The sequence below is a fragment of the Stylophora pistillata genome, chromosome 6 (assembly GCF_964205215.1).
Source record: "Stylophora pistillata chromosome 6, jaStyPist1.2, whole genome shotgun sequence".
NCBI lineage: Eukaryota > Metazoa > Cnidaria > Anthozoa > Scleractinia > Pocilloporidae > Stylophora > Stylophora pistillata.
Window position 1 is genome coordinate 23,594,877 of NC_142524.1, and position 21,481 is coordinate 23,616,357.

The following is a 21,481-nucleotide window of genomic DNA, read 5'->3' on the forward strand; positions in this document are numbered from 1 at the left end:
TGACAATAGTACCACTATTGCTGATATTTTAAACAAAGTGCCATACAAGGTGTGATGACTCTGATTTTTCCCACAAATCCGAGTCAATGTACCAGTTTCTCGAAAAAGGTGGTTACCCTGTTTCTGTCGTTCAAGCGGATCACCAACACGACCAACTTATTGAATGACAGTCAGCACTACAAATGTCACAGAAGGAAAATTCCGACCGTATTCTGTCCACTCTCACGTTTCACCCTCACAACCACTCAGTTGAATCCATTATTCTTAAAAACTTTAAATTACTTCAAAACGATCCAGAGACTGGCGCCATCTTTTCGCAACCTCCACTTATTTCATTCAAACGCGAAAAAAACATAGGCAATTTTTTGGTCAGAAGTTCATTCCAAACTAATGACCAACCTGGCACTTTTAAATGCGCTCGCGCACGATACAAAACCTGTCCCTTCATTTACAACGCCGAGAAAATATCGGGACCCAAGCGAACCATTAAGATCACCGATCACTTCATGTGCTTCACCGCCAACGTAATCTATTGCATAACTTGCAGTTATTGCAAAAAAAAATTATACAACGGCGAAACAGGAAGACGACTAGGTGACCAATTCCGAGAACACCTTCGAGACGTAGAAAGGAATGACAAGGACGCATCAAAATCAGTCACTACACACTTTAATTTGTCTAGTCATTCTAAACAACATATGGCAATCTGCGGTTCTTCCTTACATTTAGGCACACGGAAAGCCGTAAAACTCTTGAACAAAAGTTAATCTTTGAAATCGGCACTCTTAATCCCACAGGTATCAACGACCGCTTTTCATTCCACTAATTTGCTCGTGTTTTTCTCATTGCCATGTTCCCACCAATGGCGTAGCTCCGCTTTCTGCATATAAACCAACATATAGCCCATAATTCCTCCATTCGCTCTGACAAAGGGTAACGCTCGAGACGTCAGCTTATTTTTCGTTTCGGTGGCCAATTTACAATTTCAACTTAGTTGACATAACCAAATCACCTTGTTACCCCCACCGACGCAGCACCAAAGCTACTTTAGAAACTTTCAGCCTTGAAACAGATGAATACTTAGACAAAAAGAAAAAAGATATTAACTAAGTGTTATAGCGACCTTCTACGAAAAGGTTTTACAATTATATATAAGGATCGTTCCTACTTATCAGGGCGTCATCTTTTGTATAATAATTATATCTAAGAATGCTTGCATTAATACAACTAAGTATTGTTGAATTGTGAAATAGGAAAGGTTTTCAAGCTGAAACTGGACTACTGTGCTTAAAGTACTGCTGAGATCAATAGCTGTTCACTACGTGTTGCTGAAAAGTTTTGTTCTGTTCTCCGTCCAAGGAATCTCTTAAAAGGTTCCTTGGACAGAGAACAGAACAAACGAGTCAAAGAGGGAGAAACATTAAGTACTTGAATATAAGGAGACAAAAGTTAAAGTCGTTTACTCATTTTAAACTGACTGCCTTTGAGAAAGATTATCTTACAAGGATGTGTGATGGGTAAACCAGGCAAAGAAGGAGAAGCTTCTTCGGCAACTTTCACAAATTTCTAAAGAAAGGAAAGAGTATAAAAGGAAAAATTATTGAAGGACCAAACGCAGCAAGACATTCTATTAGTTTTTCCCCTTTCCACACGAAATAGTGGACTGTTCACCACTTATACGTATTCCATTGGTCTGATATATCTGAGTGTATTACAGTAGGTATAGGCCACTATCTATTCAATTACCAGAAGGGCTTTTGTTCTCCCACCCCCTCTTTTATCCTCTTATCCCCCCTCCTCGCAGGACTAACAACGAAGCGCTTTTAGCTTCCTAAAATTGCACTTTTTAGGGGAGAAGGGGGGTGGAAATCCTACCAGGACGAGACTAGATAAGGTCAGACTCGGTGTTTAATCTCTTTTTCAGACCTCTTTTGCTACATCTACTTATATACAAGTCCTTTAGGGCTGGCTTCTTGTTCATTTATCGAAGATTAGAACGATTTCCTTGTCACCGAACCAAGATGTACCCCATGGCCTTGATGTGTTTGTCTCCATTATCTGAATGGAGCTTTGCTTCGTTCCCACACGTGTTGGAGTCGTCTTCGTACCCACCTGTGCCAAAGCCAATTCTGGAATCACAAGATCTGCAATTGTTATCGTCGTTAGCAATGATACCGATTCTAGCTTTGGCATTTTCTTCCTTCCTCGAAGTGGGATTGAACCCTTCCTTGTCACAATTTGATTGCAAGGATGCCTCGGAGCCAATCAGCAACTTCCACGTGTGACGACCCAGTGACGTGTCATGATATTGTCCGTCAGCGATCAGTGAGTACAAAGAGCTGGCTTGCTTTTTGACGAGAATGAACCTGGACAGATTACCAATCTTCATCCCTAGACAGATCTCGGAAAAGGATGTGTTCCAATAGGTCGGTAGCTTGGTCTCTTGAAAGTCAAGCCCAGTCTCTCCTCCTTGAGGATTGAAGTCACTCATGTTACTCCAGAGTTGCGAATCAAAGTGGAAGGTTGACTATGTAGATGGAAAAGTTGAAATGAGTTTAATGATAATTGGATTCATATGCAGATAACAACTAAAACAGGTAGAATGGTTCGATATACTCTCTAGCGAGACTGAGGAACGTGATTTGTTTAGTTTACGAGAATTTAAAGCCCTCGGCATTGAGTCTCTAACATCTTTTTTTCGGCTGCTTATTTTGGATCGTTATTTCAGCTAGGTTGCTGAATTCAAAGGCTAAAGATATAGCCAGGTTGGAATAAAAATCGTCGGAGATCGGCTATGACTTTGTTCTTTAGGACTTTGCAAGTCTACGCTTAGTTCACACAGCCAATGTTTGGGGGATCCACCTTTTTCACGTCACCCTTTGCATGGAAGATTAAAAAAAGTAGTGTCATTCATGTAGTAGTTGCTTCTACATGGCAATTATTTTAGTTATAAATTTGCTGTCGCCCAAGATGGTATTAGAAGGGAAATTAAAGAAAGTCTCGATGCATTAATTAAAAAAAAAGCGGAAACGGATTCCCGCCAAAAGTTATTATCTAAGGACAGAAGAGAGAAGAAGTACGGTATACATAATAGTTTTAAAAGAATGGATGCTGGGAATATTGTGAACCAACCCTTAGCTAAATAAATTTTATCACTTTGACGTTTTAAATTACTTCAAAGATATTTCGATCATTTTCTAGGTCTTTCCACTTAGAGCTCGAATGAGTTTCTTTTACGATTTTACAAGCATCTTCCTCCTCTTTAATCTCTCGTCTGACGCTGATGATCCCTTTAGAGTGACGTAATGTAGAAGGTTCAGTTATGGAGGGGGGTTAAAGTTATGGAAATTTTGAATAATGCACTTTGTGAGTATGATGACTACATTAGGAGACAGTTTACCCACATGTAGCGCATAGTGATGACATCTCCTTTCAGCAAGAAGTCACAAGATGTCAAATTTTCCCTCGTAAGTATAAAATTTGACTCACAGGCAATATTGAAGAGAGACAAGATACCTTGTTGCCGTCCATTTTCATTACCATTGTCCATCCACCGCCCCCGCAGCCTTCAAGGTCATCAGTCATGTGACAGTAAACGTTGACCTTCCTATGATCCACCAGAAGTTGATAGGCTCTATTCTCCTGTGGACTGAAGTTCAGTAATTTTTTATTTTTTTATTTTTTTCTACGAGTTGATTATTTGTTTCATATATATTTATCTCTTTAGTTTGATTACGAGAAGTAATAAGTGTGGTCCTATAGACTGATTAGTAGGGCTAGACGGGAAAATATTTGGCTGCAGATTATGGCGCATGGAACGAGCGTCGTTCTTTCTCAATTTTTCGTCCTTCCAATTAACTCAGTCCTGCCCGAGTTATGGTTAGTATTTGAAATGTTTTCATATAGAAAAGTATGCATATTACATAGCAAAGCTTTGCAAGGTCTTCTGGGAAGCCTGATATCGATATCTGACAAATGAACAAACAAATGAACAAACAAATGAACAAATTGGCAAACTGAGTATGAGAAGACACAAGTTCTTTACACTGCAAGTATTACGCCTGCAGGGCTCGTCTCTTTCGGGTGTGACTGAATCCCGTATTTAATCTTATTTAATCTCATTAAATATGTCATGGGTCGCCTAGCTCAAGCTATCAACATCCTTGAGTTAGAACCTGGATAATGTGAAAATTTCAATTAATATTCGAATGTCATTGTTTTTGGCCACCAATCTTTTCTTTACGTGTGATGCACGATCCTCGCAATAGATAGCGCTGTTTATGCAATAGCGAAAATCAGAACTGAAAAAAAATCAGGCCTGTACGGGATTCGAACCACTGACCTCTGCGATACTAGTGCAGCGCTCTACCAATTGAGCTAACAATGCGCATTCGTATTACAAACGCGTGATTCAGTAGCAGTAGACATGGCACCGAGGAATTCTTAGTACTAAATAGATTCTTAGTACCAAAGTTTGTGGATCAACGCCGACACAATATTTTAAGCGAGCGCCTAGTGCCTACATTCGGCTGCAAGATTGCCGCCACTGCTCTAACAAGAAGTCTTCAAATGCAACAGAAATTTTCTGTTCTTCGTTTGGGTTGATAACTACTCTGCTTCACAGTTCTTCTAAGGAAAGCTCTGAGTTCATTTTGCAGCTGAGATATTTGCTGGACACAGTAGATCTCCGTAACATGTCTGTTGACGAGGAAAACGAAAGCCAAGCAAACAAAGAACAACCACGTGCTTCACTGCGCTTAGAAATAGCAACGACGCCAATGAACAAGACGTCGTCATCTGTGGCCATGACACCCCCAAATAGTGGAATTCCAAACTCGCAGAGAGCTGAAAACAAGAATGCTTCCCCAAATCTAAAGAAGACCATCGAAAAGGAAGATTTGGATACTCCAGAAAAGGTGCTGTTGCTGGAGCAGCGAAGCAGTCGCGTTATCAAGGACGTGCATTACGTGTGCGAAAGAAACAGGGAAAGTTTTGCGATGGTGCTTCGTAACATGTGCGGATTTGGCAACCCAGAAGCGAAGGCCATCGTCAATTAAATTGTCGAAGAGGTTGCAGTAAAAAGGGGAGTGAATTTTTATCAAAAGTGCTAATAAATTTGGTTTGTATAAAGTTAGGATTTTTCCAGCTTAACACGTGCGAAGTTTACTTAAATGCATAAACGGATGGCGGTCCTGTAACTGAAGTTATGAGTATTGCTAATGAGTGTCAAGTTTTCCTGGCTAGAATGTAATCATAATTCTCTTAAGCAGCACGTTTTTGGGTATAATATGTGAGCTCATGGTTATCATTACGCTAGTTTTACGTTTATAGAAACCGTGACCTTGGGAAGCTGCGATGATGGGAAGCATTTTGAATAAAATTGAACCAGCCAATAGGAAAAATATATTAAAAAGAGAAGGGAAAATCAAAACGACACCCAAGTTTCAACCGGCAGGAATCAAACAGCGAAGAATGCAGCTAAGGGAAAGATAAAAAGGCTTTTTTTATTAGTCAAGCCGGTTCTTTACTCAAATGCATCTTCAAATTACCCCACGTCTTTGTTTTCCAGAGCTATTTGAGCCAGTGGTAAGCTCTTTTTCAGCAGGTGAAAGTAAATGTGTAGAGTAACAGTAATTTCCATAGTTAGAGATCACATCCATGAGTGCAGTATAACCTAAATGTTCTATTTAGTTAAAGATAACTAACACAGGCTGTACTTTGGCTAACATGGGCTGCACTTTAGGTGGCACACCCATGGGTGCAGTGTAACCGAGTGTTTCATTTAGTTGAAGGTAACTAACATAGCTTGCACTTTAGGTGGCACACCCATGGGTGCAGTGTAACCCAGCGTTTTATTGAGTTGAAAATAACTAACATAGGCTGCACTTTAGGTGGCACACCCATGGGTGCAGTGTAACCCAGCGTTTTATTGAGTTGAAGGTAACTAACATAGCCTGCACTTTAGGTGGCACACCCATGGATGCAGTGTAACCCAGTGTTTTATTAAGTTGAAGGTAACTAGCATAGGCTGCACTTTAGGTGGCACACCCATGGGTGCAGTGTAACCGAGTGTTTTATTTAGTTGAAGGTAACTAAGATAGGCTGCACTTTAGGTGGCACACCCATGGGTGCAGTGTAATCCAGTGTTTTATTTGGTTGAAGGTAACTAACATAGGCTGTACATTAGGTGGCACACCCATGGGTGCAGTGTAACTTAGTGTTTCATTTAGTTAAAGTTAACTAACATATGCTGCACTTTAGGTGGCACACCCATGGGTGCAATGTAACCCAGTCTTGTTCATGAGTGATGAGTGACTGTAACCCAGTTTTTTTCGAGAGAGGGCTACCCTTTAAGTAGTGTAAGGACATATTTAGACATTCTCTTCGTGACAATGAAATTGTTGCGAGGAAACATTTCCTCAAGTAGTATGGTAGCACATTGTTATGTAATGAATGTATTTTCCAAATGTTTAGTACTTTTCAGAAGATTTTTTCGATTCCATTGCACCTTGATTATTTCTTTACCGCTACTCCTCCTGCATTATATTTATTTAAGTGAGCAATTTTTAAGACAGAAAATATCCTCCTTTCAATGACATGGTGGAATAAAATCACAATTTATACAAAGATATTACCATGATACTTTTTGGTAGGAAATATTAAGTTTTTCACTAGCACAGTTAAGCCTAATTTAGTTGACCTGCCTAATCGATAAACGGACAAAATTGCTCCGACTTTGAGACGACATTACAGCATTTTGGCAGCGACTGCTGAGAAACCGAATGTGCCATGGAATTACAACCAATTAGGAAAGATATTTTCTCCCTTCCAGCTGTCATTACAAAACCGTTTTTGTCCTCTGAAAAGTGGATGTAGTTCACACATTAAAGGCGATAAATTGATAAAAAAATGATTAAAATTATTCCGTTGTCAATAGGCTCTTATTCACGTATTACTAGGCTGGGTAATAAACTTTTTCTCGTGGCAGAATCATGAGGAAGAAGTTGTTCCTCATTTTAATAAGGACTTACATAGTACTCCGTAACAAAATCGCTGACATTGTAACAACTAAACTTTAAATGTAACTGTTGTTGGATAATTCATTACTTGACGAGGGAATTCCGCATTAAGGTTACTTTCCACCTTCAGAGGCCGAAAAAATAGTTTTTTTCTTTTATTGGACTAGATTGAAGCTAGACATTTTACTTAACGTTTCTAAAAAGAAAAATTAAAAAATTTCAATAAGCGTCCGACTTATTTGGAAAACGTATTTTCAATTCAAAGTTAAAGAATCAGGAAGGTTTCATAATCTTGTAAATGGGCGAACCCCTAGGGGAATATTCGCGGCATTTCATGTTATTTCTATATTTTGTATCAAGTGCGCACTTGACAAAATTCACACGTGAAAGTTCTCTGCTAAAGGCAGTCTTTTCGCATGGATAAAAAACATAAATCAGAATTAAAGAAGAGTCCTTGAAAAAAGGAAGAGAAAAAAGGCCCAAAGGGGAGAGAAATGAAAACAATTTTGTCAGGAAAGAAAGAGTCCTGACATTCCTCTCCACGCCAGCATCCAAATTGCGAACAAAGAGGGCGCCATCAACATTTGTCGTTCAGAGGTTTAAGAAAGAAATTTTCTTTCCCTTAGCTAGTACCGGCCTTGATACAAAAACATAGGCAATCACTTCGAATTGTATGAATTATGAATAAACCTTCCGGAGGGAACTCATTTCAACAGAGCGAGATAAAAAAAAAAAAAAAAAAAAAAACCTGACTGCTGTGCGCTAGTTTTCCTGGGAAAATCTTGATTCCTTGTCATTGACGCTAGGAGGTCCACTCCTCCCATTAGTTCGCGATTTTAAGGGGCGACATAATCTCTTGGTGTGGCGCTAATTGTTTACAAACCTTTAGGAGCTGAAATCTCGCAATGGAAAAATATCATGGACATCACTGTAGAGTCGTTTAATTACAACATCAGGGGGCTAAATAGCTTTTCCCTCTGTATTTCATAACGTGCCGTTTCTGCGGTACAACAGAAGAACTAGGCTGAATTCCCCAAAGATTAAGGGCCATTCTAGTACAATATTATTTCCTTTTATATCGTTGTGAAGGTATTCTTTAGAATGCACGTGGTCTAGAGCATTATATATCTTTTGAAATATAGAAATACAGTTTGCTTTAATAACTACGTTGTTCTCGGCCGCTTGATGGAGAGTTAACACTTTCTTGCTGAACACCATGAGTGTATAATAGTGAGGTCTTTTGTAACAGAACCAAAAGTCATGAGCACATTTGGATGGTCCCCAAAGCAGAAGCAACCTTTGTTCCGTAGAGTAAATCTCTCCTTGCTCCTTCTTTTTTCTCCATTCTCTGACGTTTCATTGTGAGTCGTTTGCTTGACAATAACCTCGATGCTTCGATAGCGGCCGAGAAAACACTGTCCAAAGCCTTCACTGTTAACTGGATTTTTAGAAAAGTGTTCAATGTTCTCTGGCCTAAGTTGTTAGGGTTCAAATTTGGATCCATTACTCGCTGTGTTTTTTTCGCAATTAAAAGGGTTTGATGACGTTTCTCGAGACAATTGCATCGGCACCAACAGCCATTTGAATCGTCTTTAAGTTAGCAGCTCTTGAGCAACCCCCCAAGTTCACTTTCCTCCCTCTACTGCCTGATTTAAGCGCGAGGAAACGGGGTTTCTCGACATTTTCTGGCTCAAGATATTGGTGCATTCGCTTCCCTTGTTTCCTCTTTCTCCATTCTTTTCTCTGTCTGTTTCTTTCTTCTGGAGTGTTTTTTCATATTTTGATAACTCGCTCTTTTCGTTTTTCTTTATCTTTAAAATCCTTCAAAACTTCCGATATAATTATGTAGCTAAAGCTGATCTAGTTTCGAAATACAAATGAGCTGTTGATGTGCATGAAACTCAATCCTCGTTTTAATGAACTTGATGACATGTGCAAGCCGTAGTCAGTGTTCCTCAATCGTTTATGGCATAGTTAACTATGTTTCTGGTTTGCTTTCATTATGTGATATTCTTCTGTCAGAAGAGCGTCGGGAAAAAAAAACCTCGTAAGGATCATACATGACAACACCCGCCGCGCCTCGGCTAAGGCTGAGAAAGCTCCATACAATTCCTTCTAATGAAATTAGAAGAAATTGTGCGGAGCTCTCCGGGATACTTACAGTGCAAGCCATTTGTGTTGGGTGAGTGACAAAGAGATTCGAGCAGGGAACTTTGAGAGATTCGTGGTTGTAGATTATTAAGCGAAACGCATAGCATGGCTTGTTCGCTCTGCATTAGTAACATTACAACTAAACGTTTTTACGGCATGCATGAGAATGAGAGGAAACGTTCCTACTCTAGACGTGTTTTAGACATCGAACATGGTTCATTTACGCATGTTGTGTTTACTTCAACTGGTGGAATGGGCCAAGAATGTTTGAGATATCACAGTCGCCTTGCAGAACTCATTGCAGACAAGAAAGGAGAACACTATTCAAAGACAATTTCCTGGATCAGGGCAAAAACTTCGTTTGTATTATTAAGACCCGCTCTAGTCTTCCTAAGAGGATCCAGAATAATTAGAAGACCCAAATTGGATTTTGCTAATGTAGACCTAGATTTTCAAAGTTCAAAGTTCTTTTTTTTTTTATAATTTGTTAGTCGACATTTTCATGTATTTTTTTTTTATCTTTAAGGATTTTTTCTTAATTTGTTTGTAAAAGTTTTTGATGATTAGAGTGAATTATCGTTATCATAGTGTGTATCCTCTAGTTTTTCTTACATTTTTATTAGACATTTTAACACATTTGTTTTCGATTTTCAAGCCTTTCATCATAATTTTTGTTATAATTTTTTTGTGATTATGGTGAATAAAGGATTAATTATTTTCTATTATCATGCCATTGTCCTTTGTCGGTTCCTGTGCACTATTCACTCACCCATTTATTTAGTTGAAGGTAACTAGCATAGGCTGCACTTTAGGTGGCACACCCATGGGTGCAGTGTAATCCAGTGTTTTATTTGGTTGAAGGTAACTAACATAGGCTGTACATTAGGTGGCACACCCATGGGTGCAGTGTAACTTAGTGTTTCATTTAGTTAAAGTTAACTAACATATGCTGCACTTTAGGTGGCACACCCATGGGTGCAGTGTAACCCAGTGTTGTTCATGAGTGATGAGTGACTGTAACCCAGTTTTTTTCGAGAGAGGGCTACCCTTTAAGTAGTGTAAGAACATATTTAGACATTCTCTTCATGACAATGAAATTGTTGCGAGGAAACATTTCCTCAAGTAGTATGGTAGCACATTGTTATGTAATGAATGTATTTTCCAAATGTTTAGTACTTTTCAGAAGATTTTTTCGATTCCATTGCACCTTGATTATTTCTTTACCGCTACTCCTCCTGCATTATATTTATTTAAGTGAGCAATTTTTAAGACAGAAAAAATCCTTCTTTCAATGACATGGTGGAATAAAATCACAATTTAAACAAAGATATTACCATGATACTTTTTGGTAGGAAATATTAAGTTTTTTACCAGCACAGTTAAGCCTAATTTAGTTGACCCGCCTAATCGATAAACGGACAAAATTGCTCCGACTTTGAGACGACATTACAGCATTTTGGCAGCGACTGCTGAGAAACCGAATGTGCCATGGAATTACAACCAATTAAGAAAGATATTTTCTCCCTTCCAGCAGTCATTACAAAACCGTTTTGTCCTCTGAAAAGTGGATGTAGTTCACACATTAAAGGCGATAAATTGACAAAAAAATGATTTACAATTATTCCGTTGTCAATAGGCTCTTATTCACGTATTACTAGGCTGGGTAATAAACTTTTTCTCGTGGCAGAATCATGAGGAAGAAGTTGTTCCTCATTTTAATAAGGACTTACATAGTACTCCGTAACAAAATTGCTGACATTGAAATAACTAAACTTTAAATATAACTTTTGTTGGATAATTCATTACTTGACGAGGGAATTCCGCATTAAGGTTACTTTCCACCTTCAGAGGCCGAAAAAATAGTTTTTTCTTTTATTGGACTAGATTGAAGCTAGACATTTTACTTAACGTTTCTAAAAAGAAAAATTAAAAAATCTCAATAAGCGTCCGACTTATTTAGAAAACGTATTTTCAATTCAAAGTTAATGAATCAGGAAGGTTTCATAATCTTGTAAATGGGCGAACCCCTAGTTAAATATTCGCTGCATTTCATGTTATTTCTATATTTTGTATATAGTGCGCACTTGACAAAATTCACACGTGGAAGTTCTCTGCTAAAGGCAGTCTTTCCGCATGATAAAAAACATGAATCAAAATTAAAGAGGAGTCCTTGAGTAAAGGAGGAGAAAAAAAGGCCCAAAGAAGAGAGAAATGGAAAAAATTTTGTCAGGAAAGAAAGAGTCCTGGCATTCCTCTCCACGCCAGCATCCAAATTGCGAACAAAGAGGGCGCCATCAACATTTGTTGTTCAGAGGTTTAAGAAATAAGTTTCCTTTCCCTTAGCTAGTACCGGCCTTGATACAAAAACATAGGCAATCACTTCTAATGGTATGAAATTATGAATAAACCTTCCCGAGTTAAAAAAAAACCTGACTGCTGTGCGCTACTTTTCCTGGGAAAATCTTGATTCATTGTCATTGATGCTAGGTGGTCCACTCTTCCCATTAGTTCGCGGTTTTAAGGGACGACATAATCTCTTGGTGTGGCGCTAATTGTTGCAAACCTTTAGGAGCTGAAATCTTGCATTTAATCTTAAGCATTCTTCCCAATGAAAAAATATCATGGACAACACTGTAAAGTCGTTTAATTACAACATCAGGGGGCTAAATAGCTCTTCCCTTTGTATTTCATAACAGTGCCGTTTCTGTGGTACAACAGAAGAACTAGGCTGAATTCCCCAAAGATTGAGTGCTATTCTAGTACAATATTATTTCCTTTTATATCGTTGTGAAGGTATTCTCTAGAATGCACGTGGTCTAGAGCATTACATATCTTTTGAGATAAAGAAATACAGTTTGCTTTAATAACTACGTTGTTATCGGCCGCTTGATGGAGAGTTAACACTTTCTTGCTGAACACCATGAGTCACAAGGCATAATGGTGAGGTCTTTTGTAACAAAACCAAAAATCATTGGTAAATTTGGATGGTCCCCAAAGCAGAAGCAACCTTTGTTTCGTAAAGTAAATCTCTCCTTGCTCGTTCTTTATTCTCCATTCTCTGACGTTTCATTGTGAGTCATTTGCTTGACAATAACCTCGATGCTTCGATAGCGGCCGAGAAAACACTGTCCAAAGCCTTCACTGTTAACTGGATTTTTAGAAAAGTTTTCGATGTTCTCTCGCCTAAGTTGTTAGGGTTCAAATTTGGATCCATTACTCGCTGTGTTTTTTTCGCAATCAAAAGGGTTTGATGACGTTTGATGACAATTGCATCGACACCAACAGCCATTTGAATCGTTGTTAAGTTAGCAGCTCTTGAGCAACCCCCCAAGTTCACTTTCTTCCCTCTACTGCCTGATTTAAGCGCGAGGAAACGGGGTTTCTCGACATTTTCTGGCTCAAGACATTGGTGCATTCGCTTCCCTCGTTTCCTCTTTCTCCATTCTTTTCTTTGTCTGTTTCTTTCTTCTGGAGTGTTTTTTCATATTTTGATAACTCGTTCTTTTCGTTTTTCTTTATCTTTAAAATCCTTCAAAACTTCTGATATAATTATGTAGCTAAAACTGATCTAGTTTCGAAATACAAATGAGCTGTTGATGTGCAGGAAATTCAATCCTCGTTTTAATGAACTTGATGACATTTGCAAGCCGTAGTCAGTGTTCTTCAATCGTTTCTGGCATAGTTAACTATGTTTCTGGTTTGCTTTCATTATGTGACATTCTTCTGTCAGAAGAGCGTCGGGAAAAACAAGTCGTAAGGATCATACATGACAACACCCGCCGCGCCTCGGTTAAGGCTGAAAAAGCTCCATGCAATTCCTTCTAATGAAATTAGAAAAAATTGTGTGGAGCTCTCCGGGATACTTACAGTGCAAGCCATTTGTGTTGGGTGAGTGACAAAGATATTCGAGACGGAAACTTTGAGAGATTCGTGGTTGTAGGTTATTTAGCGAAACGCATAGCATGGCTTGTTCGCTCTGCATTAGTAACATTACAACTAAACGTTTTACCGCATGCATGAGAATAAGAAGAAACGTTCCTACTCAAGACGTGTTTTAGACATCGAACATGGTTCATTTACGCATGTTGTGTTTACTTCAACTGGTGGAATGGGCCATGAATGTTTGAGATATCACAGTCGCCTTGCAGAACTCATTGCAGACAAGAAAGGAGAACACTATTCAAAGACAATTTCCTGGATCAGAGCAAAAACTTCGTTTGTATTATTAAGACTCGCCCTAGTCTGCCTAAGAGGATCCAGAATAATTAGAAGACCCAAATTGGATTTTGCTAGTGTAGACCTAGATTTTCAAAGTTCAAAGTTTTTTTTTTTTTTGGATAATTTGTTAGTCGACATTTTCATGTATTTTTTTTTTTTTTTATCTTTAAGGATTTTATCTTAATTTGTTTGTAAATATTTTTGATGATTAGGGTGAATTATCGTTATCATAGTGTGTATCCTCTAGTTTTTCTTACATTTTTATTAGACATTTTAACACATTTGTTTTCGATTTTCAAGCATTTTATCATAATTTTTGTTATAATTTTTTTGTGATTATGGTGAATAAAGGATTAATTATTTTCTATTATCATGCCATTGTCCTTTGTCGGTTCCTGTGCACTATTCACTCACCCATTTCTCTCAAAAACTTCTTTGCACGTCGAATCTGATAATAAGGATAAATATTAAAGTCTTTTACTGTACATTGTATTGTATTGTAGTATATTAACCTACATAATTAGCCCTTTTTTAGCTATGCAGCTCCCTTTCTTTGGCTGCTATTTTTATGGAGCATTATTTTATTTGTTTAAGGGTTATTGTAGATTAAAGCTTTTTGCAGCTTTAAACAGTAACTGTTTTTGAAGACACCAAGAGAAAAAAGAAAGGAAAGGAAACTGGGTTTTTGGTAAACGTTTTCATCAAGGCACTCGTCGATTTCTAAACATTATGAGGGACTGCTCTGAGAAAGACCGCAAAGAACACAATACCCGTGTGGCAGATATTTCCATCTCCGTGGTATCCAGTTTTGCATGCACATTTGTAGGAACCTTCGGTATTGCTACACATAGCATTCTCACTGCAGGTTTGTGTTCCCGCGGCACACTCGTCGATATCTGATCGTAAAAAAGACAATTCTTTAATATTCATATTTATGGTCACTTTAGAACGCCACGATTTAAATTTTTTCAGAACAGTTGTACGATCCCTTTGTATTGTTGCACACAGCTTCGGCACTGTATTTTGATGTTCCTATTGTACACTCGTTTATATCTATGACATTCAGCATTACAATTTTAGTATGGATATATCCTCAGTGTTTGCTTCTAAATTGGCTTACTTTATCCATCAGAGTTGTTATTTATTCTCAGACTTAGTTTCCCTTCCTCTAAGCGACGAAAACAATCTGGAAAGTCAATGTTACCTTTAGAAGTTATCTCTCATTTTTTTCTCCTTTTTAATTTTTTTCTTTTATGCCAGTTATTAGATACTTACCCCCTTCCCCCCAAAAAAAAATCTTTCCCCCCCTGCTGTGATTGAATAAACAACCTTTGGACTTGTAGCCAAGAATCTTTTGTATGGAGACAACAATTTACACGTTAGCGCCATCTCCAATAATAATGAAGACACAGAGGCACTTTTTACCTTCAGCACAAGTCTGACCCTTGAATCCAGCAGTACACAAACAGCGATAACCTAAGTCAGTAAAACCGCTTTGACAAGTGGAGTTGTTCTCACAGGGATTTTTGACACAAGCACTCTGAGGCAAGAAATAAGAAATAATTACCTCAAAACATTCAGAGCATAGTTAATTTCTCATCTGACATAGTTTCATGTTTAAATTTCGTAATTTTTGATATAAATATTGCTTTAGAAATACAAAAGCAAGTAAAAAAAAAACGAAATTATGTTCCGACGTTTCAGTGGCCTCGTAACGTCATTATCAAGGAATGATTAAAATGAGCGGGTTCGAAAGAGTTAAGGCCAGTAATTTTTCATAAATAAAGTTAAGAGGGTCTCAATAGGGTCAACTGTCAACCGTCAAATGGCGAAAATATTAAGAACAGAACAATTGTCTTAATCAGGGTCAAGTTCTGTTGTTTATAAATAAAAGTTTTGATATATAACAAAAATACATTTGTGTATATCCTTTCACTTCTGGTCGCGAGTAAAACTGGTTTGCGACAGAACTGACTTCCGGTGTGGAAACACTTCCGGTGTCGTAAAACGTTTATTATATTGTAAGAAATAGACAACTTTTTTGAGAGACATGTTTCGGCATGCTTATGCCATCTTCAATCAATGAGTCAAGTTGGCGAAGGTCCTGTAAGGAAATCCATCCTTGGTATTTGCTTGCTAAGTCGTGCATGATATTTCCATAAGGTCGTACTAGTAGCAAGTATGATAAATATGGATTGAAGATGGCATAAGCATGCCGAAACATGTCTGTCAAAAAAGTTGTCTATTTCTTTCAATATTTATCATACTACGTGTGATGCATGATCCTTCGCAGTAGAGAGCGCTATTTATGCAATAGCGAAAATCAGACCTGAAAAAAATCAGGCCTGTACGGGATTCGAACCACTGACCTCTGCGATACTAGTGCAGCGCTCTACCAATTGAGCTAACAAGCCAACTGGGAGCTCCCAGTTAATTCCCTCGCTTAACTATAATCTGTATTAGTTTGCGTCTTTGAATGTGCAAAATTCTTTTTTCTTTTCTTCTCAACTTTTGTTCGTTGTTATGTTAATTAGTTACTTATCTTGAATTGAAACTTAGTCGCCACGTGTATTATTAACTGTCGCTTATGAAGATGTGTGTCGAAACATACGAAATGTCAAGCGGAAAGTTTACTAATCTTGTTTTCCAACAGGCGTTTTGCTGTGATGTTTGTAACTGCAGTTTTTGTACTATTTCTTGCCCAAAGAGAAATAATTTTTACGTTTTGTTTTGCTTTATTTTTTTTCCATTTTTCTTCACGAGTCCCAATGGGGCTGGGCGACTGCCCAGTGTACAAAAACATCCGGTTTTGGCTCTCAATCGAAGGTTTTATTGAACCTACCTTTATAAAAAGTCTCTTGTTTAGAACCTCAATGTTCTAATAAGCCACCCGCGGGATTAGGAGGGTGTTCACACTGAGTAAAATATTTCAACATAAGGATAGATAGCCATAGAGACACAATCAAACTTTTTTTCCTTATTTTTTTCTTATTTTCAGTGGAGAGTAAACATTAACAAGGCGCCAGCAGCCGAAAGAGACGCAACCCTTGTAAAGGAAAAAAACAGAAATAGAATTACAAAGAGCAATCCAACGCGTTGTGATTTTGAACCGAGTTGCTTTTCTTTTTTTAATTTTTATATTTAACAATTATTCGCCTAAGGTGAGGTGAATATCGTCGAATAATCCCCGAGACGAAGTCGAGGAGATTATTCGACAATATTCACCGAACCTGAGGCATATAATTGTTTTAGTATAATTTCAGAGCTGAACAACAGATAAATTTCTAAAATCATAACATTTTAGTAACATTTATTAACATTTTATTTTAACATTTTATAAAATCCGCGTGGAGAATTTTATATGGCGTCATATAAGGAACCGCTCGACCAATCAGATTGCTGGAAAATCTTTGCTCAGCTCTGTAATTACACTAATTTTTCATATAAAATTACACTTACTTGGGATGCGTGGTAAAAGTAATTTGGGTGCCACTTAAACTCGTGTTCGTGTCCTTCGTGGGTGACATTATTGAGTTCACATTTGTACTTTCCATTTACACCTGCTGTATCATCAAGGTTAATACTGACACAATCGGGTTCCATATAACACAACATTGTGCAAAACTCCTTCACCATGATTTCAACGATGCGAATCACGTGGTTCATGAGGTGTCTGCCGTTAAATGCTTTTTGAGACTTGAACACCAAAGTACGGCATTTTTCTCTGACAGGGATTTCTTAAAGAATCAATTTGAAAAAGTAAGGAAAATTATCTTGATAATGATAAAAAACCATTATAGCAATGATCATGGTAGAAATGGTATATACATAAATGATAATGACGAGGATAATCGACTATAATAACGGTGCCCTGATTAAAAAGATAATAATGATGATCATGATTATGATGGTAATAATACGTACATCGGATCTCACTTGCCATTATCATTACTTTTACCAAAATCAGTCATGAATAATCACGATCATTATTTTTCTCGAAGCAGAAATCATTAATTTTTGATGAGATACGACGTCTTAGTTTTCCTCTTTGTGTTTTAATTGTTAACGTCTTAATTTTCCTTTTTGTGTTTTTCTTTCACTATCTGGTGTTATGGATTTTATTGTTACTAAACGGAAACTTGAAGATAAAAATGATTGAAAAGTTTGTGACTACAGACCAATCCGGTGGTATAGTCTAAAGAATAATCTAAAGAATACCTTTCATTTCAGTTTTGCAAATTAACTGGAAGAAGTCGAATGGATGAAGCTCTAGTTATTCCTAGCAAGGGCGCAAAAATTTAGTTTAAAAGGAACGAATTCGAGAAGAAATACACAAGTGAACTAGAACAATGATCAAACGAAACAAGAACTTCCCGAACTGCAATCACCATTGGTAACAGGAAGCTACTAAATGGTGAATAATAGATTACTACCTAGTACAGCTACCTGTAAAGTAACATCTTTCTCATATCAGTTCACTCGCAGCTGAAAAGTCCTTCCTAAATTTTCTACCACACAGATGAGTCCGTTATGGGGAAAATCTGATTCACCCTTACTGACAAAGCTATGAAAGGCTCGTACTGACGAGTGCTTGTTTTTTGCAAGACGTTTTGTTTTACACTCAACAAGATCACTACTCAAAGGCTAAATAATAAGCACAATAATTCGTCCCTTTTTTTCTATTCATTGACCATGGAAATCAATGAGTGTTTGGGTAGGAAAGAGTTATCTACACCTTTAATCAGAGCCGAACTTTCTGGTGTATTTATGGATGCAAAGGAAACAAACACGAAAAGCGGCTTCAAAAACAATTAATAATCTAGATGCATAAAATAACATTTATGATGAAAATTTTCAGGAAAATTGTTCATACATTCATCTATCCGGCCGCAATCCACTTCTTTTGGAGTTTGAAGAAGTGACACTTGAAAATGTAATAATCTACGGGCTGGGAGTTTCTCCGATCAAGAAGAAAAACTCTGACAATTCTTAAAAACAAATAACGTGTTAAATATCAAGTATAGTTACGAAATCTTCCCTCAGTACCCACTGTTTAGAAACTAACCTTGCAATGTGCCAGAGACAGACATAATGAGGCATAAAAATAACAGAAGACAGATAAAAATTGTAGTTTTCATTGCGTGTAACGTAGTCCAAGACTGACTTCCCGTGAGATGACGTGGGCAAATTACTGAGTTGAAAGAGCTAGATCACAGTTTTTGCATATAGATTATTATAACCCCTTGACTTACTTTAAACTGATGAGGCTTGCATGTCACCTTATTGTGTACTTCATAATATGATATCTTTTGCCAATGTGCTAGCTGGTAATTTATTCATTAAATGCGCCGAGCAAAATTATTCAAATTACTTGATATGGTATCTTGACCTGTCAATCAATGACCAACAAATTCACCTGACTGTAGTGCGACTCTACAAATCCATTTTCAAGGTAATATTTTTTAATGATTTTTGGCGAATCTCATTTTGCCTCAACTGAGCTCAAACATCATTTCTGCCGTAGAATAACTTACAGAAACAAGAAAGAACCTTAAAGCTCCAATAGTAGATTTCCCACAAATTTTCGTTTTTCGTGGAAAAATAATTTCCTGCCGAGTTTTGTATTTACTGATACTGAGTGACTGCTTAAAGGAAAAAAAATCACATCTTAGCGCTCTATGAGCCCACCTTTATAAGGAGTCTCCCGTTATGAATATTAACATCGTAATAAGCCATCCGAAAAAGAAAAATATAGACAATGGAGACCCAATTAATAATTTTCGGCAGTGGTCAACATTGCCTCAGGGCTGCCACCTTTCTATCGAAGAGGAGAGGTAGGTCTTACAATTCACGTAACGGACGAACAACACAGGACCCCCATCAGAGAACAATTTAGATTCAACTTTGAGGTCATCTCGTCCTCGGAGACCCAAGGGTGGCGAGTCGATTTCAAGTTAGGGCAGAAGAGACCCTAGGGACATTGTCTTACAAGATTAGTTCCAAACGGTCGTAGTAGTTCTGGCATCTGATTGGTGCCAGAAAATCTTTGTTTTTTTCTGCCCAATCAGACTGAAGTGTGCTTTAGAGTCCTTTCGTGTGTTTTAATACGGACATATACAAAAAGCTGTGTTGCTCGCCATGATTGTTTGGGCCGTACGACGGAGATTTGCTCTAGGTGAAAAGTTTCAGTCTCGGCACACAGTGTAAGAGAAATCGATCAGATTGTCCCCAGAAAATCTCACCGGAAATTATACTAACTACTTTCGCAGGTATCCCAAGAGAAAGCGTTTAAAAGTTTGCCGAGGTTCGTATAAAGCACGGTGGTTGCAGGAATTGATATGTCGCTTTAAACGTTAAACGAGATTTAAGCTTAAATCTTTCTAGATCTTTTGTATAATTTGATTTGACTGAAACTTTTGCAATCCAGTGAAGCTATTTCGTCTCACGGGCCCCGCAGATATGTTGAGCAACTGGCACTTTCGCTTACGTAGCTTTCTATGCGCGCCAAAATCAAATATTCGCTTTGTAGTTAAATCTTTCACAATATGGCCAAGGTTGAAGAGAGGGTTAAGTTTGTGGACGACCTCCAGCAAGCGCTTAGAGAAAGCTTAGCTGTGTTTCCGATTAAGTAATTAAAATCTGAACAAAAACGTATTATCGAGAACATCGTGGGAAAGAGAGATGTTTTCGGACAGTTACCGAAGGGGTTTGGAAAGAGCTTAATCTTTCAACTGCTGCCTTGAGTGTTTAAATTCTTGAGCTCGAAAGGCCACGGATTCTCTCCTAGTCCCTAGGTAATTGTCATTTCACCTCTTTTGTCGATTGTTGTAGACCTAGTTAAATACCTTTGATCACTGGGAATCAGTGCTGCTTTCATTAGGGAAAACAAAACCAAAGACCAAGAAATATTGGATGGAAAGGGTGGGTTTGCTTTATTGTAAATGTCAGCTTATTACAGGGTCAGCTACCCACATCTAATAAACAAAAGTTTCCACGCTTAGCTTTTCTTTTCTTTCAAGCGAAGACTAGACTAGATTTTGGCGCGCACAGAAAGCTGCGTGAGTGCCAGTTGCTCCACATATCTGTGTGGCCCATGCGACGAATAAATTCCTGGGATTGGCAAAGTTTCAGTTACAGGAAATTATACAAAAAATCTAGAAAGATTTAGGCTTACATCTCGTCTAACGTTTAAAGCGAGATATTAACGCTTGCAACCATTATGTTTTATACGAACCTCGCAAACTTTTGAACACGTTCTCTTGTGATACCTGCGAACGTATTCAGTATAATTTCCTGTACGATTTTCGCGGACAATCTGATCGATTTCTCTTACAGTGTGTGCGGAAACTGAAACGTTTTACCTCGAGCAAATCTCCGACGTACGGCCCACGCAATCACGGCGGGCAACTGAGCTTCTTGTATATGTCCGTGTTAAAACGCACGAAAGGACTCTAAAGCAAACTTCACTCGGATTGAGCAGAAAAACACAAAGATTTTCTGGCACCAATCAGATGGCAGAACGACTGCGACCGTTTAGAACTAGTCTTGTAAGACAATGTCCCCAGGGGCTCTTCTGCCCTAACTTGAAATCGACTCACAACCCCTGGGTCTCCGAGGATGAAATCATCTGTGAATCCAGCTTCTGTTCCGACGTTTTCGATGTGTTACATCCTTTCGTTGGGACCCAAAATATGTTAACTTGACTGTGTTAGGAGACTTACGGTGCAGATCTAGTGAGTGTGACGGAAACATGGTTGTCTAAGGACCTCCCCGATGTTTCTGTAAGGATCGCAAGGATAGTCAAGGCGGAGGCCAGAGCCGAGCTAATTGACGCTTCGTCCAAGTCCCTCTCGGATCGACCGTCGAACAGTTTTATGACTTACAAGATAATATTTCTCTTACAACAAGTATAAAATGCCATGGCTTCTTGTATTATTATTTGTATCGGTTTTCTTTTTTTTTTTTCTTTTTTTTTCCTTTTTGCATGCAGTTCAGTATTACATCAAATCACACAATTTGTTATCTTACCGAAATATCATCACATAGACTTATTTTTAAACTAGTAAGTAATCGAGAAAAAGTTAAAAAGTCAC

At 38.0% G+C, this 21,481-nt stretch overlaps 1 protein-coding gene and 3 pseudogenes across 2 annotated transcripts in view; all 4 read right to left on the minus strand.

The window, feature by feature from the left end:
• Positions 1–652: 652 nt before the first annotated feature.
• On the minus strand, positions 653–18,654 carry LOC111343813 (uncharacterized). Its single transcript, XM_088725294.1, has 7 exons — positions 18,454–18,654; positions 16,848–17,125; positions 14,814–14,928; positions 14,159–14,284; positions 13,803–13,836; positions 3,517–3,649; positions 653–2,527 (listed from the first exon to the last, which is right to left on the minus strand). The coding sequence occupies exons 1-7, from the start codon at positions 18,524–18,526 to the stop codon at positions 2,009–2,011; spliced, it is 1,278 nt and encodes a 425-aa protein (XP_088581420.1). The 5' UTR covers positions 18,527–18,654; the 3' UTR covers positions 653–2,008.
• LOC148728881 (RAF proto-oncogene serine/threonine-protein kinase-like) lies at positions 8,004–9,192 on the minus strand (annotated as a pseudogene).
• Positions 11,596–13,049, minus strand: LOC148728882 (uncharacterized; annotated as a pseudogene).
• A 2,682-nt stretch (positions 18,655–21,336) lies between the features above and the next one.
• Positions 21,337–21,481, minus strand: part of LOC148728883 (uncharacterized) — a 25,396-nt pseudogene continuing 25,251 nt past the window's right edge. The window contains exon 8 of the transcript XR_015988674.1: positions 21,337–21,481. This exon is cut by the window's right edge and continues 552 nt beyond it. The product of XR_015988674.1 is annotated as an uncharacterized LOC148728883 (transcript).

What these genes read in the sequence shown, in the direction of transcription:
- LOC111343813 (XM_088725294.1), bottom strand. Translation starts at nt 18,526, where the DNA reads ATGAAAACTACAATTTTTATCTGTCTTCTGTTATTTTTATGCCTCATT. An exon ending in TGTCTCTGGCACATTGCAAG is followed by an intron (nt 17,126 to 18,453) that starts GTTAGTTTCTAA and finishes TGATTCTTTAAG; the next exon opens with AAATCCCTGTCAGAGAAAAA. An exon ending in GGGTCAGACTTGTGCTGAAG is followed by an intron (nt 14,285 to 14,813) that starts GTAAAAAGTGCC and finishes TTTTACGATCAG; the next exon opens with ATATCGACGAGTGTGCCGCG.